The 15,809-nt window shown below is 42.7% G+C and overlaps 1 protein-coding gene across 1 annotated transcript in view; it reads left to right on the forward strand.

Moving 5' to 3' along the window:
* LOC140210291 (dipeptidase 1-like) overlaps window positions 1-15,809 on the forward strand; it is a 34,600-nt gene that overhangs the window by 8,005 nt on the left and 10,786 nt on the right. Inside the window, exons 4-6 of the mRNA XM_072279169.1 lie at window positions 680-830; window positions 953-1,022; window positions 7,767-7,943. Of these exons, the coding sequence (XP_072135270.1) occupies window positions 680-830; window positions 953-1,022; window positions 7,767-7,943 (398 nt within the window). The remainder of the gene's footprint in view (window positions 1-679; window positions 831-952; window positions 1,023-7,766; window positions 7,944-15,809) is intronic.

The raw sequence follows: 15,809 nt of genomic DNA on the forward strand, positions 1-15,809 counted from the left end.
GTTAACCAGCTTCATTGCTGTAATGCCTGCTCACTGTGACCATTCAAATAAATCTCTTCTATATCTTTTCCCAAGTCGTCACATCCTTCATAGAGTGTGGAGATAAGAACTGGCCGCAATACTCCAGTTCCACCATACTTCTGTGTACAAACTTTACTAACTCTCTCTATTCTTACGATATTAACATGTTTATCTTTTAATTTTCCTTATAAAGTGTATCATCTCAAATTTCATTGTGTTGGCTTCCACCTGCTACCAATCTATCTCCTCATGAGCTCTATTCGGATCTTCTTTAAAAGTTTTTTGTCATCAGTAAGTTCCACAGTTATAACCCCAAGACCATTGACATTTATCAAACTCAGCTGAGGTGCCAGGTAAGCTTGGAAAACTTCACTCCTCACCGTCTTTTGGTCCGAAAAACAGCCATTCACCACAAGTCCTTATTTTCCGCCTCATAATCAATTTTGTTACTGCTGCTTTCAAATTTATTAATAAGTCTAGCAGGAGAACAAATGAAGACAGGAGTTGAGATTTTGGAAAGAGAATTAAGAAAATCTTTGATCTTGATGCTGGATAAAGATGATTATATCTTCAAAGAAAATTTCCATATGATATGTACATATCCAATATCCCAAAACTTGACTATGAAATGAAACAATGTTTATTCATTTTGTTAAAGAAATCAAGCAAGCATTTAAAAGTAACAAAATAGCCAGCCTTATTGGCGTGGAAGGTGGACATGGAGTTGACAGTAGTCTAGCAGCTTTGAGAATGTTCTATGACCTTGGAGTACGTTACCTGACATTAACACACGTCTGTAATACACCATGGTAAGAATATGTTTAATTGAATATAAATTATAACTGTTCATAACTATGTTTCCTCTGAGATAGTAATCGTGAGAGCAGCTCAAGTAAGGGTCTCATTTATTTTCATGTTTCTCATTTTGCAGGGCAGATACCAGCAGGGTGGACAGTGGCCTTGTGAAGCCTGGTGTCAAAGGATTGTCTGATTTTGGAAAAGTTAGTAAGTTTTATTTAAAGCTGTGAAACGCTGTTTTCTTTTTTACTTCATGTACTCTAATGGTCTCTTGCATGACAATATTTGCAAGACTTTAGATCTAAGGTTATTGTTGCAATGTGCATATGCAATTGAACTTTTGTTGTGATGTACTGCATCTTATGAAGCTCTCAAACTGTTTCTAAGATTTGCCATTAAAGTGTAAAGACTATCTGAGCAGCAGGAGATTTAGAATTATTTATTCATGAAAGCAATAGTTCAGTCCTTTGTATTATATCAATGATGCCAGACAACGGCAGATTCATATTTTATCATTTTTGTTTAAAAAATGAAAGAAATAAATCTGACAAATATTAGTCCAATTTAAATTGTAGAATTACTACTCTAAAGATTATTGTCAACATTTAAAATTAATTCTCACACAGAGGTAGCCAACAGCAATTTGTTGAAGTCAAGCATACCTGAATAATTAATAAAGTAGTACAATAGGTGTTGTATATCTGGATTTTTTTTGTCATTTGACAAAGTACACCATAATAAATTAGAAAATAGGAGCACACATTTTAAAGGGTGCATAAATAGTGGGAATTAAACAAGTGGTGAATAAACGATTTTTTTTGCATTTGAACCATTGTTCTTCTTGTTACAGTAAGAAAATTGTTGTCAGCATTTTTCAATCCGACACTCTGAAATCAGGGGTGGCAGGGTGGAGGTACGTCTCTGCCGAAGGAGGTGTAAGGCGCTCCTTCCCTCCACTAGCCTACAGGTCAAGGTGCAGCATCTTCTTACCCCCTGATCAGAGTCACGTGAAGCCATGGGAATGGGTGGTGGATGGGTCATATAAGCAGTTAGTGCTAGTTATGTGATTTCCGATGCCAGGTAGACGAACTCTGAAGCGTATTGATAATGGCTCAGGTCACCCATCTGGTAATGACACGGCCTAGAAGAAGGCAATAGCAAACCACTTCTGTAGAAAATTTGCCAAGAACGATCATGGTCATGTAAAGACCATGATCGCCCACGTGATATGACACGGCACATAACAAACGAACTTACTCAAAGCATTAGCCCAGAGGAAGCAGCCAGGCTGAAGGAGAGACTCTTTACTAACCAGCATATTTCATTAACTGGCCTCTATCAAGTCCAACATTGGTCATATAACAGAACTCAAGTGGCCTGGACGTTGATAGAGTAGAATTTAAGAATTGACAGATAGCATAACATTTGGCAACATGGCAAATGTCAGTTTTTAGAAAGAGGGACATCGGTGAAGCTGAACGCTTAGAAGGACCAGGAGTGCAAATTCATCAAGCAGCAGAAAAAGCTGCAATGAACACACAATGTAAATTGTGACAGTGAGAGTCAACTAGGAAATCATGCTAAACCTTGACATTTTAATTCAGATTCTAGTTTAATTATCACTCAACCATACATGAGTATCTGTGAATACAGCCAAACGAAACGGTGTTTCTCCGGGGTCAAAGTGTATAACACAGTACCAACAGTCATACATAGCACAAGGTACACGTAGTACATATAAGATTGGAGTAAACATACAGTAATAGCCCAAGTCCCTAAGTGGCGTGTCCCATAGGTTGATAGAGCATGAGGAAGCCCTCTGCGTCTGCAGACTAACGCACATACTCAATCCAGCTTGTCTTCCGCTAAGCGAACACTAGAGGTGTCTGCCCCCAATCCAACACGGATGCCGTGCCACACTGCCTCCAGCGTCGTCCCTCCTGATGACTGCAACAGGCAACACTGCAGCATGAGGCCTTACGGTCACGGTTACAGATCCTGCAATCCACCTGGGTCATAGGGCCACTGTACAGATGAGCGAGTGTGGCACCAGTTCCCTCCATCTCTCACAGTGTGGGCGAGTTCCTGGGTTGCAGTAAAGCTCTCTCCGATCCACTCTGCAACGTTGTCTGTCCATTTCTTCCTCTGTCTGACCCTTTTTCTTTTCCCCTAAACCATTCCCTGAAGAATGATCTTTGAGAATCTACTTGATCTTGTTAAATGGCCAAACCATCTCAGTTTCCTTGTCTTTTCTGTGGGAAGTAGACCTTCATAGTGTCTCATATGCCGGGTGATGGTTCTTCATACTTTGTCATTTGAGACATGGTCTGTATAGCAGATGCCAAGAACCATTCACAACACGCTGGAGGAACTCAGCAGGTCAGGCAGCATCCATGGAAATGATTAGTCAACGTTTTGGGCCGGAACCCTGATGGAACCCAGCGTGCTTTGACCTCAGCGTCTGCAGAGTATTTTGTGTTTACAAGGACCCTTAAGAAGCTTCTCGTTTCTATTGCCTGGATCTTCTTTTGCAGTTCTACTGTCAAAGTCCATGATTTGCACACATACAAGATGATGGGAGACACAAGTGCATGCAGGAGTTTCAACTTGGAACTGAGAGTGATGTTATTGTCTCTCCAGATTGGTTTTAGTTTAGCCAGAGTCGCTGTTGTTTGGGCTGTCTTTGCAAGGGCTTCAGGCTTTGATCTTTCTTGGCTGATGATGGTGCCAAGACACTTGAACCGTTTGACAGTCTCTAGTTCTTGTCCACTGACTGTGATTTTTGTTGCGATGGGCTCCTCACTGTTCCTTATCAGCCTAGTTTTCTCTGCTCTGATCTCCATGCCATATCTGGTAGATGTATCATCCAGACGGTTCACGAGGCAGGCCAGTTCACCCTCACTTCCTGCCAATCCGTCAGTTCATCGGCGAACCTGAGGTTGGTTATGGTCTGTCCTCTGATGCTGACTCTGCTGATAGGTTCTTCCAGGGCACCTGTCATTATTTGCTCCAGGAAAATGTTGAACAGCGTGAGTGAAAGGAGGCAGCCTTGTCAGACTCCAGCTGATGTGTGGAACCACTCTCCAACTATGCCTTGAACAAGTACCGCACTGCTAGCTTTGATGTAGAGATGATTGATGGTTTGGATCAGCTTCTGGACCACATCCTATCGAATTACTTCTTGAAGCCAATGAACGCATGGAAGATATCCTATTGATGTTGGTTGTATTTCTCGCACAGTATTCGCAGGTTGAATATCTGGTCTGTTGTACTTCTTCCATTTCTGAATCCAGCCTGCTCTTTGGCGATTATTTCTTCCGCCTGTGGTTTCAGTCTCTTCGAAATGACTTTCAACATCACTTTGCTTGCATGGCTGATAAGACTTGCTGGTTCTATAATTCTGGCACTGCTGAAAGTTGCCTTTCTTGGGAAGAGTGATGATAAGTGATTTTGTCCAGGGTGTTGGCCATTCCCCGGTCTGCCATATTTTGTTGCAGATATTGGTGAGGATGTCTATCACTGTCTCTCCTCCATATTTTATCAGCTCAGCGGGGATGTTGACTTTTCCTGATGAGTCTTGATGAAGGGTCTTGGTCCAAAATGTTGACTCTACTCTTTTCCATATTTTCTCCAGCATTTTGTGTGTGTTGCTTGGATTTCCAGCATCTGCAAATTTTCTCTTGTTTGTTGTCTTGTTTCCTGCAGCTTTGCCATTCTTCAGTGATCTTACAGCTACTTCTACTTCTTCCTGCAGAATCGGAAGGTCATCATCATTTGACCCGAGGCCTGGTCCTCGCTATAATCAAACCAAGCAGCTTGCCCACCATCAGTCTCACCAGTAAACCAGTGAACTGGACTTGCAGTATTCTACGTCACCAGTGCCCAGCAGGGTCTTGCGATCACAAGAAAAACATCCAAGACAATCGCTCGCTGTTAAACCGCACACTGCCTTTGCGCACCGACTCTTAACGCCTTTCTGAAGCGGGTAGCAACATGGCCCGCACCAAGCCCAGCTCCTGTGCTGATTGGGCAGACCTGCAGTAGCTGAAGTTCTCAATGTCCAGCAGTGTCTTGCAATCATAAAGAGATGTTTAAAAAAGACAAAAACAGCTTTGGTTGGCCCTTGAGAGGCCGCTGCATCTGAGTGTGCCACCATCTTACTGGAAAAGTAAGAACCATTTAGGTTCAGCTAAAGTAAAATGTGCACATCTGGGCACCACGTGTTAAGGAGGATAAAGAATGCACAGAGGGTTTCTAAGGACAAAGTCAGTTTATGAATGTACATATGACCACTACTGAAGTGTCTTAAGTGACTGCTTTAATTTGAGGCCATCTCCTTCACCCACCATATTTCAGATACTTTAGCAAATAATTATCTCATTTTATTTATTTATTTGTTTGTTTGTTTATTTATTTAGAGATATAGCACAACTAGGCCCTTCTGGCCCTTCAAGCCGTGTCACCCTGCAATCCCTGATTAACCCTAACCTAATCACAGGACAATTTACAATGACCAATTAACCTACTAACTGGGATGTCTTTGCAGTGTAGGAGAAAACGGGAGCACTTGGAGAAACCCAAACATTCCATAGGGAAGACGTACAGATTCATTACACGGAATGCCGGGAATGAACTCCGAGCTCCAATGCTCCGAGCTGAAATAGAATCGCACTAACCGTTCTGCTATGGTAGCACCCAATGGAAGATACAGTTATCCAAATCCATACCTCATCCCACCCCAGTCACACCCCCACCTCCCCATGTGCAATCTCTACTGTAAAGATGAACTGCTTTGCTGAACACCTATGCTCTGTCCGCCAGAGAAAGCAGGATCTCCCAGTGGCCACACATTTTAATTCCACATCCCATTCCCATTCTGACATGTTTATCCACGGCTTCCTCTACTGTAAGGATGAAGCCACACTCAGATTGGAGGAACAACACCTTATATTCTGTCTGGGTAGCCTCCAAACTGATGGCATGAACATCGACTTCTCTAACTTCCGCTAATGCCCCACCTCCCCCTCGTACCCCAACCGTTATTTATTTGTATACACACATTCTTTCTCTCACTCTCCTTTTTCTCCCTCTGTCCCTCTGAATATACCCCTTGCCCATCCTCTGGGTCCCCCCCCCCCCCGTCTTTCTTCCCGGACCTCCTGTCCCATGATTCTCTCGTTTCCCTTTTGCCTATCACCTGTCCAGCTCTTGGCTCCATCCCTCCCCCTCCTGTCTTCTCCTATCATTTTGGATCTCCCCCTCCCCCTCCCACTTTCAAATCTCTTACTCACTCTTCCTTCAGTTAGTCCTGACGAAGGGCCTCGGCCTGAAACGTCGACTGCACCCCTTCCTAGAGATGCTGCCTGGCCTGCTGTGTTCACCAGCAACTTTGAGGTGTGTTGCTTGAATTTCCAGCATCTGCAGAATTCCTGTTGTTTGCAATCTCTTACTTTGCTTTGGCAGCTAGAGCCACTGGGAAAAGCTCAGAATCTGCCTTCAGAATCCACCTGATGAAACGTACTTGCCTAAATGAGTCTGGTGAACTCCACAGGTTCTCTTGCATCTGTGTCACCTGGGCCTCTCAAACCCAACCTTTGCTTGCTGCACAGCAAAGATTGCAGCAAGACCAAGAGGGAGACCACTGGGGAGGTCTGTCCAGGGGTGTCGTCACCTTGTCATTATGCAGGTGATGCAGCTGAGAACCCTAGGCACCTAGCCAAAGAGGCATTCATGACCATACTTAGCCCGGTATTAATAATGTTCAGATTTGGCTAATGTGCAGCAAGTTATTGTTACCTAGCAATGAATCATCTCCAACAAAAGGAAGTTTAATCAACATTGAGAACTTCCAGGACCATTTCCAATTGGCTGAGTGGTTGTGCTGCCACCACTGATTGTTCAATCCTTCTGCTACGCCTGTTTCAGAGATGGTAATGGAGGAGTTTACCACATTGAATGAACAACAATATTCTGTGAATTTAATTATGTTTGATTGTTAATTAAGTAGTGTCAAATTGACCAAGCTCCCAGAGGTTAGTGAGGAGGAATGTTCATAATTGACAGGAAATGGTATGTCTATGTCATGCTTGTGTCAATTACTGGTGGTCTGATATTCCTACTGATTTTGGTAGTTCTTCTCAAAGTCATTTCTGAAGGCAACTTAAGGGTCACTTTCTCTGCAGTAGGTCTGGAATAAAATGTCAGATCATTAAGAACAGCAGATTATCTGCCCTAAAGGACATTGGTAAACAAACAATATGGTTGTTTCACAGCTTGCTTTATTTTATAGTTTTAATTCTCCAGCTACTGCAGTGCGATTTGAACTTGCTTCTCATGATTGTTTCTTCATTCACATAGCCTCTACCCATAGATGAGCTTCCAAATGTTTCTATATTCATATTAATGTCTGTGGTCTTTTATGATTTGCCAATTTTAACTGAAGAAGCTTTGGCCTGATTACTATCTCCCCTTTCTTGCCAATCACTTTCAAAGTTCATTTCATCTGGCTGCGTTGTCTCTTATTACAAGTGAACTTTTGACCAGCCGTTTTCTTCAATGCTCCTTCATTCAGTTGACTTTGTAAATAGTTCCTCCTACACCCACATATTCAGAAATTCACATTCTGTCTCTTTAATTGTCCTATCTCTAATCTCCTGTTTGTTTCATTTGCCACCAATTCCTCACACCCTCATAAATCCATTCCTAACCTCCTCCAACCCACTATCTCCCACTCCTTACGTCCTTTTTCATCAAAGTCTTGGTTTCTCTCTCTCTGAATCTTGTATATGACTGATGATGGTGGCCTAAGTATTAATTTACACTTCTGCAAAAGATCTTAAGATGTTTTTCTCCACTAAATGTGATACATAAATGCAAGTAATTATTTTTCATGCTGAAAGGCAATGTAAAGCTAGACATCTCAAATATTTGCTCTGTTTGCCTTTCAGAAAATTGTGAAAGAAATGAATCGTCTGGGAATGTTGATTGACCTCTCTCACGTCTCCAAAGAAACAATGCTGGCTGCACTTGAAGTATCAGTTGCTCCTGTCATTTTCAGTCATTCCTCTGCATTTGCTCTGTGCCAAAACTACAGAAATGTCCAGGATAATGTTCTTCGTAAACTGGTATGAGTAAGCATGTGAATGTTTTAAACTTATTATAATGTTACTATCGAAAATAAAGAACTATCTAGAAAAGATGATTTCAAATAAATAAATATCAACCATTATAAATGTAAAAATCATTCAGCAACATAATGAGTATCAAATGTCCCCATGATTCTGTTCTGCATTCAATGACTTCAGAGTTGATCTGATCTTGGGCTTCAATTCTGATTTCCTGTCTAGTTCCCATAAACCCTGGATTCATCATATGGTTCAGATTTCTCTGCCTTGAGTATGTTTAATCTAGGTAGACAAACAAATGTTTACATTATTTGAGAGAAGATATTTCTCTCCACTTTGGTTTTAAGTGGAAAACCCCTTAACCCAAGACCATGACCCCTACTCCTGGATTTCATCTGTGGAAACGTCTTTGCAATATCTAATCTGCAGGTCCCTTAAAATCTTATGCTTCAATGAAAATGTCTTCTGTTCTTCAGAAAGAGGTTCTGTATTCAACCTTTTCTCATCCCAGTCATCAATCTAATAAACCTACAGTGCTGCTAAGTCAAATATTTCCTACCTTTAATAAAGAGACCAAAACTCTGGGGGTGTTACCTCCAGGAAGGAACAAGACTTCCTTACTTGCTTACAGCATTCTGCTCTGTGATTAAAAGACAATGCTCAATTTAACTTGTACTGTAAATACTTGCTTTACCTGCATGCAACTTCCTCTGTTTCTGCCACAAATAGTAGGCTCAAGCCATTTCTTACCTTCCTGACAAAGTATATAATCTCAACTTGCATTACCCCTTAAGTCAACTTTTTGCTTATTTATTAAATCTGTGTATATACCTTTGCAGTCCTCTCTAATTTAGAGGATAAAGAGATACATCGAGTTGTGGTTATTTATGTTTTTGCATGGTTGGCTTTGTAAATGCAGCATTTTACTTTTGGTTTCCTATTATTTCTACTGAACTTTCCTCATAATTGTCACAGAAATATGTATTATGATAGGCTTATAAATACCCTTCTAACTGTGTGATTGATAGAGCACAGAAATCTACAGCACTTTACAGGTCCTTCGGCCCACAATGTTGTCCCAACCATGTAACCTACTCTAGAAGCTGCCGAGAATTTCCCTACTGCACAGCCCTCTATTTTTTCTAAGCTCCATGTACCTATCTAAGAGGCTCTTAAAAGACCCTATCATATCTGCCTCTACCACCATCGCTGGCAGTGCATTCCATGCACCCACCACTCTCTGTGTGGAAATACTTAGACCTGACATCCCCTCAGTACCTACTTCCAAGCACCTTAAAACTGTGCCCACTCATGTTAGTCATTTCAGCCCTGGGAAAAAGCCTCTGGCTATCCACACAATCAATGCCTCTCATCATCTTATACACCTCTATCAGGTCACCTCTGATCCTCCGTCGCTCCAAGGAGAGAAGGCCAAGTTCACACAACCTACTCTCATAAGGCATGCTCTCCAATCCAGGCAACATCCCTGTAAATCTCCTCTGCACTCTCTCTATAGTAACCACATCCTTCCTGTAGTGAGGTAACCAGAACTGAAGACAGTAGTCCAAGTGGGGTCTAACTAAGGTCTTGTACTGCATAGCTGTAAAATTACCTCACAGCTCTTGAACTCAGTCCCATAGCTGATGAAGGCCAACACACCATACACCTTCTTAACAACACTGTTAACCTGCACAGCAGCTTTGAGTGTCCTATAGACATGGTCCCCAAGATCTTGCTGACCCTCTACTCTGAGACTTACCATTAATATTATATTCTGTCTTCAAATTTGACCTACAAAATGAACCACCTCACACTTATCTGGGTTGAACTCCATCTGCCACTTTTTAGCCCAGTTCTGCAACCTATCAATGTCCCACTGTAACCTCTGACAACCCTCCAGACTATCCACAACACCCCCAACTTTTGTGCCATCAGCAAACTTGCTAACCCACCCTTCTACTTCTTCATCCAGGTCTTTTATAAAAATCACAGAGAGGAGGGGTCCCAGAACAGATCCCTGCGGAACACCACTGGTCACTGACCTCCATGCAGAATATGAACCATGCACAACCACCCTTTGCCTTCTGTGGGCAAGCCAATTCTAAATCCACAAAGCAAGGTCTCCTTGGATCCCATGCCTCCTTCCTTTATGAGCCTTGCATGGGGAACCTTATCAAATGCATTACTGAAAACCATATACACTACATCCACTGCTCTACCTCATCAATGTGTTTTGTTACATCCTCAAATATGTTTATAATTCAATCAGGCTTGTAAGGCATGACCTGCCCTTGAGAAAGCCATGCTGACTATCCCTAATCAGATTATGTCTCTCCAAGTGCTTATAAATTGTGCCTCTCAGGATCTTCTCAAGTAACTTGCCCACTACTGAAGTAATACTCACTGGTCTATAATTTCCTGGGTTATCCCTACTCCCTTTCTTGAATAAGGGAACAACATTTGCAACCCTCCAATCCTCTGGTACTTCTCCTGTCCCTATTAATAATGCAAAGATCATCACCAGAGGCTCAGCAATCTCCTCCCTCAGTAGCCTGGAGTATACCTTGTCCAGACCCGGCAACTTATCTAACTTAATGCTTTTCAAAAGCTCCAGCACATCTACTTTCTTAATGTCTATATGCTTTTTTGTTTCAGTCTGATATAAGTCATTCCCACAATTCCCAAGGGCCTTTTCCCTCGTGAATACCGAAGCAAGGTATTCATTAAGTACCTCTGCTACCTCCTCCAACTCCATGCACACATGTTTCCACTATTGCACCTGATTGGCCCTATTCTCACACGGCTCATCCTCTTGCTCTTCACATACATGTAGAATGCCTTGGGGTTTTCCTTAATTCTGCTCGCCAAGACCTTCTCATGGCCCCTTCTAGCTCTTCTAATTTCATTCTTAAGTTCCTTCCTGGCTACCTTGTAATTTTCTAGAGCTCTAACAGTACCTAGTTTCTTGAACCTTTCGTAAGCTTTTCCTTTTCTCTTAACTAGATTTTCTACATCCTTTGTACACCATGGTTCTTTTACACTACCATCCTTGTCTCAATGGAATATACCTATGCAGAAGTCCATGCAAATATTCCCTGAACATTTGCCACATTTCTGCGGTGCATTTCCCTGAGACCGTCTGCTCCCAAGTTCCTGCCTAATAGCATCACATTTCCCCCTACCCCAATTAAATGTTTTCCCAATTGTCTGCTCCTATCCTCTCCAGCTCTATGGTGAAGGAGGTAGAGCTGTGGCTGTGAACATCTGTAGGTGTGAACTTCCCATGATTCAGGACATTTACAAGGACAGACGTGTAAAAAGGGCCTGTAGGATCTTTGGGGACCCAAACCATCCCAACCACAATCTATTGCAGCTGCTACCAACTGGGAAGCAGTACTACAACATAAAAGCCAGGACCAACAGGCTCCGGGACAGCTTCTTCCACCAGGCCATCAGACTGATGAACTCGCGCTGATTTGAGTGTACTCTATATTACATTGACTCTTCTACTTATTATTGCACTTTGCACATTTAGATGGAGACGTAACGAAAAGATTTTTACTCCTCATATATGTGAAGGATGTAAGAAATAAAGTCAATTCAATTCTATTCAATACCACCAAAATGCCCTCTCGCCGAGAGATCTGACACCCAACCAGGCTCCTTTCCCAATACCAGATCAAGTACAGCTTCTCCTCTAACTGGCTTATATTGCATCAGGAAACCTTCCTGAACACACCTACCACCATCCACCCTATCCAAATCCATTTTGTAAGGAGATGCTAGTCAATATTATTTCTAATTTAAATCTTGAGAAAACAGGCGGTATGTCTACAGAGCCAGTGTTTTGCTCCGGGTGTCATGTGTGCGATTTCCAGGAGACTCCCAGATTCTCTGATGGCAACATCTGAGCCAGGTGCATCAAGGTGCAGTTCCTTAGAGACCATGTTAGGAAACTGAAGCTGCAGCTCGATAACCTTCAGCCTGTTAGGAAAAGTGACAGTCAGGAGCTACAGGGAGGTAGCCACCCCAAGGCTACAGGAGACGGATAAATGGGTGACTGGCAGGAGAGGGAAGGGGGAACATCAAAGAGTGGAGAGCACCCCTGTGGCCATCCCTCTCAACAATAAATACTCCATTTTGAGTACAGCTGAGGGAAGCAACAGCAACCGTGTCTCTGGCACTGATTCTGGCCCTGTGGCTCAGAAGGCTAGGGAACTGAAAAGGATGGCAGCAGTAATAGGGGACTGTATGGTCAGGGGGACAGGTAGGCGATTCTGAAGATGCAAAAAGGAAAGACAGATGGTACTTTGCCTCTCAGAAGCCAGAGTCCGAGATGTTTCCAGACGCGTCCACAATATCCTGAAATGGGATTGTGAGCAGGCAGAAGACGTGGTACATATTGTTACCAACGACATAGGAAGAAAAAGGGAGGAGTCTAGAAAACAAGTGTGAAGAGTTAGGCAGGGAGCTGAGAAGCAGGATGTAAAGGACATTAATCTTGGGTTTGCTGCTTGCGTCATGCAACAGTGAGGATAGGAATAGAATGAGGTGGCAGATAAATGTGTGGCTGAAGAACTGGAGTACGGGGTAAGGATTTAGATTTCTGGATATTTGGGACCTCTTCTGAGGCAGGTGGACCCATACAAAAGGGAAGGATTACACTTGAATCCGAAGGCGACCAATATTCTTGCAGGCAGAATTACTAAAGTTGTTGGGAGTTGTTTAAACTAATATGGGAGGGCAATGGGAACCAGTGTGATAGAGCTGAGAATGAGCCAGCAGGTTTACAAGTAGATGATGGGTGTAACGTGAATGTAAAGAAGGACAAGCCAATGATTGGGTACAAATGCAGACAGAGCAAAGAGTTAAATTGTACCACTAAGGCAAAATTTAAAAGGGCAAAGAATGCAGGACTGAAAGTGCTGTATTTAAATACATGTAGCATTTGGAATAAGGTGGACAAACTCATGGCGTAATTAGAGATTGGTCAGTATGACATTGTGGATATTATTGAGTTGCGACTGAAAGAAGGTCATAGTTGGGAATTTAACATCAAAGTACATAACTTGTATCAAAAGGACAAGCAGGAAGGCATAGACAGTGGTGTGGCTCTGTTGGTAAGAGACAGAATTACATCTTTAGAAAGAGGTGACATAGGGTCAGAGAATGTTGAATCTTTGTGGGTGGAGTTAAGAAATTGCAAGGTAAAAACAACCATTATGGGAATACTATATAGGCCTCCATATAGTAGCCAAGGTGGGGGGGGGGTTGCAATTGCAAAGGGAACTGAAAAAGGTATGCAATAAGGCTAATGACACAAATGTAATGGGGTACTTTAATATGCAAAGGGCTGGGAAAATCAGGCTGGTGTTAGATCACGAGAGAGGGAATTTTTTGATTGCCTAGGAGATGGCTTTTTAGAGCAGCTTGTGCTTGAGCCTGCTCAGGGAAAGGCTATCTTAGATTGGGTGTTGTATAATAACCCAGATCTTATTGGGGAGTTTAATGTAAAGGAACCCTTAGGAATCGGTGATCATTATATGATTGAATTCATACTGCAGTTTGAGAGGGAGAAGCATAACTCACATGTATCTGCATTGCAATGGAATAAAGGGAATTACAGAGGCATGAGAGAGGAGATTGCTGAGGTGAATTGGAGGAGGATACTGGCAGGGATGACGGCAGAGCAGAGATGGATGAAGTTTCTGAGAATAGTTCACAATGCGCAGGATAGATATGTCCTACAGAGGAAAAATTTTCACAAATGGCAGGGGTAAGCAAACGTGGCTAACAAAGGAAGTTAAGAACTGCATACACGTCAAGGAAAGGGCAACAGTGAGTGGGTGATTGGAAATTTTTAAAATCCAACAAAAGGCAACTAAAAAAGCTATAAGAAGGGAAAAGATGAAATATGAGGGCAGACTAGCCAATAATATTAAGTAAGATGCCAAACATTCTTTCAGTTACATACAGAGTAAAAGGGAGTTGAGAGTTGATATGGACCAGTGGAAAATTATGCTGGTGAGATAGTAATGGTGTCAAAGAAATGGCAGATGAACATAATAAATACTTTGCATCTGTCTTCACTGTGGAAGACACTAGCAGTGTGCCAAAGATCCATGAGGGTCAGGGAGCAGGAGTGAGTGCCATTGCTATAACAAAGGAAAAAGTGCTAGGCAAACTCAAAGGTCTTAAGTTGGATAAATCACCTGGGCCAGATGGACTACATCCCAGAGTCCTGAGAGAGGTTGCTAAAGAGATAACGAATGCATTGGTCATGATCTTTCAAGAATCACTTGATTCTGGCATGGTCCCGGAGGACTGGAAGATTGCAAATGCTACCCCACTCTTTAAGAAGGAAGGAAGGCAAAAGAAAAGAAATTATAGGCCAGTTAGCCTAACCTCTGTGGTTGGGAAAGTGTTGGAGTCCATTATTAAGGATGAGGTTTTGAGGCACTTGGAAACTAATGATAAAATAAGTCAAAGTCAGCATGGTTTCTGTAATGGGAAATCGTGCCTGAAAGATCTTTAGAACAGAGGTAAGGAGGCAACTTTCAGCCAGAGAGTAGTAAATCTGTGGAATGCTCTGCCACAGACAGCAGTGGAGGCGAAGTTTGTGCGTATATTTAAGGCAGAAGTTGATCGTTTCATGATCGGTCAGGGATCAAAGGATATGGCGAAAAGACAGGTGTATGGGATTGAGTGGGATCCAGGAGCAGACTCAATGGGCTTTGTGGCTTACTTCTGCTCCTATATCTTATGGTCTTAATATTAAGAAAGTTAAAATCACTCATCACAACAACCCTATTAGTTTTGCACCATTCCAGAATCTGCTTCCCTATCTGCTCCTCAATGTCTCTGTTACTATTGGGGAAGGTCTATAAAAAACACACAGTAGAGTTATTGCCCCCTTCCTGTTTTTGACTTCCACTCACACTGACACAGTAGACAATCCCTCCATGGCTCTTCTTTTCTGCAGCCATGATACTATCCCTGATTAGCAATGTCATGTGCCCACATCTTTTGCCTCCCTCCCTGTCCTTCTTGAAACATCTAAAGCCCAGCACACTCAGTAGCCATTCCTGCCCCAGTCATCCAAGTCTCTGTAATGGCCACAACATCATCATTCCACGTATTGATCCACGCTATAAGTTCATCTGACTCGCTTATGATACTCCTTGCATTAAAATAGACACATCTCAAACCATCTGGCTTGAGTACATCTTTGTTCTATTATCTGCCTATCCTTCCTCACAAACTCCCTACAAGTTGCCTCTACTTGTGCGCCAACCACCCCAACCTCTGCCTCTTCATTTCTGTTCCCACCCCCCTCCAAATCTAGTTTAAACCCTACCTAATAGCATTAGCAAACCTCCCTCCCAGGATATTGGTTCCCCTCCAGTTCAGGTGCAACTATCTCACTTGTACAAGTCACCCCTTCCCCAGAAAAGGTTCCAATGATCCAAGAACTTGAAACCCTGCCTCCTGTACCATCTCCTCAACCACTCATTCATCTTCCTGTTCTGGCCTTCTCTAGCTTGTTGCACCGGAAGTAATCCAGAGATTACCACTGTGGAGGTCCTGTTCTTCAGCCTCCTTCATTACTTCCTAAATTTACTGCACAGGACCTCTACCCCTCTCCTGCCTATGTCATTAGTACCAATATGTACCACAACCTTTGGCTGCTCACCCTCCCCTTCAAGAATATTCTGCAACCACTCAGAGGCATCCTGGATCCCAGCACCCAGGAGGCAACACACTATCCTGGCATCTCTTTTGCTGCTGCAGAATCTCCTATCTGTCCCCCAACTATCCAGTCCCCTATGACTATTGCTCTGCCCAACTTCACCCTACCCTTCTGAG

This window comes from Mobula birostris, chromosome 15 (genome assembly GCF_030028105.1).
Source record: "Mobula birostris isolate sMobBir1 chromosome 15, sMobBir1.hap1, whole genome shotgun sequence".
In the NCBI taxonomy this organism is placed as follows: Eukaryota; Metazoa; Chordata; class Chondrichthyes; order Myliobatiformes; family Myliobatidae; genus Mobula; species Mobula birostris.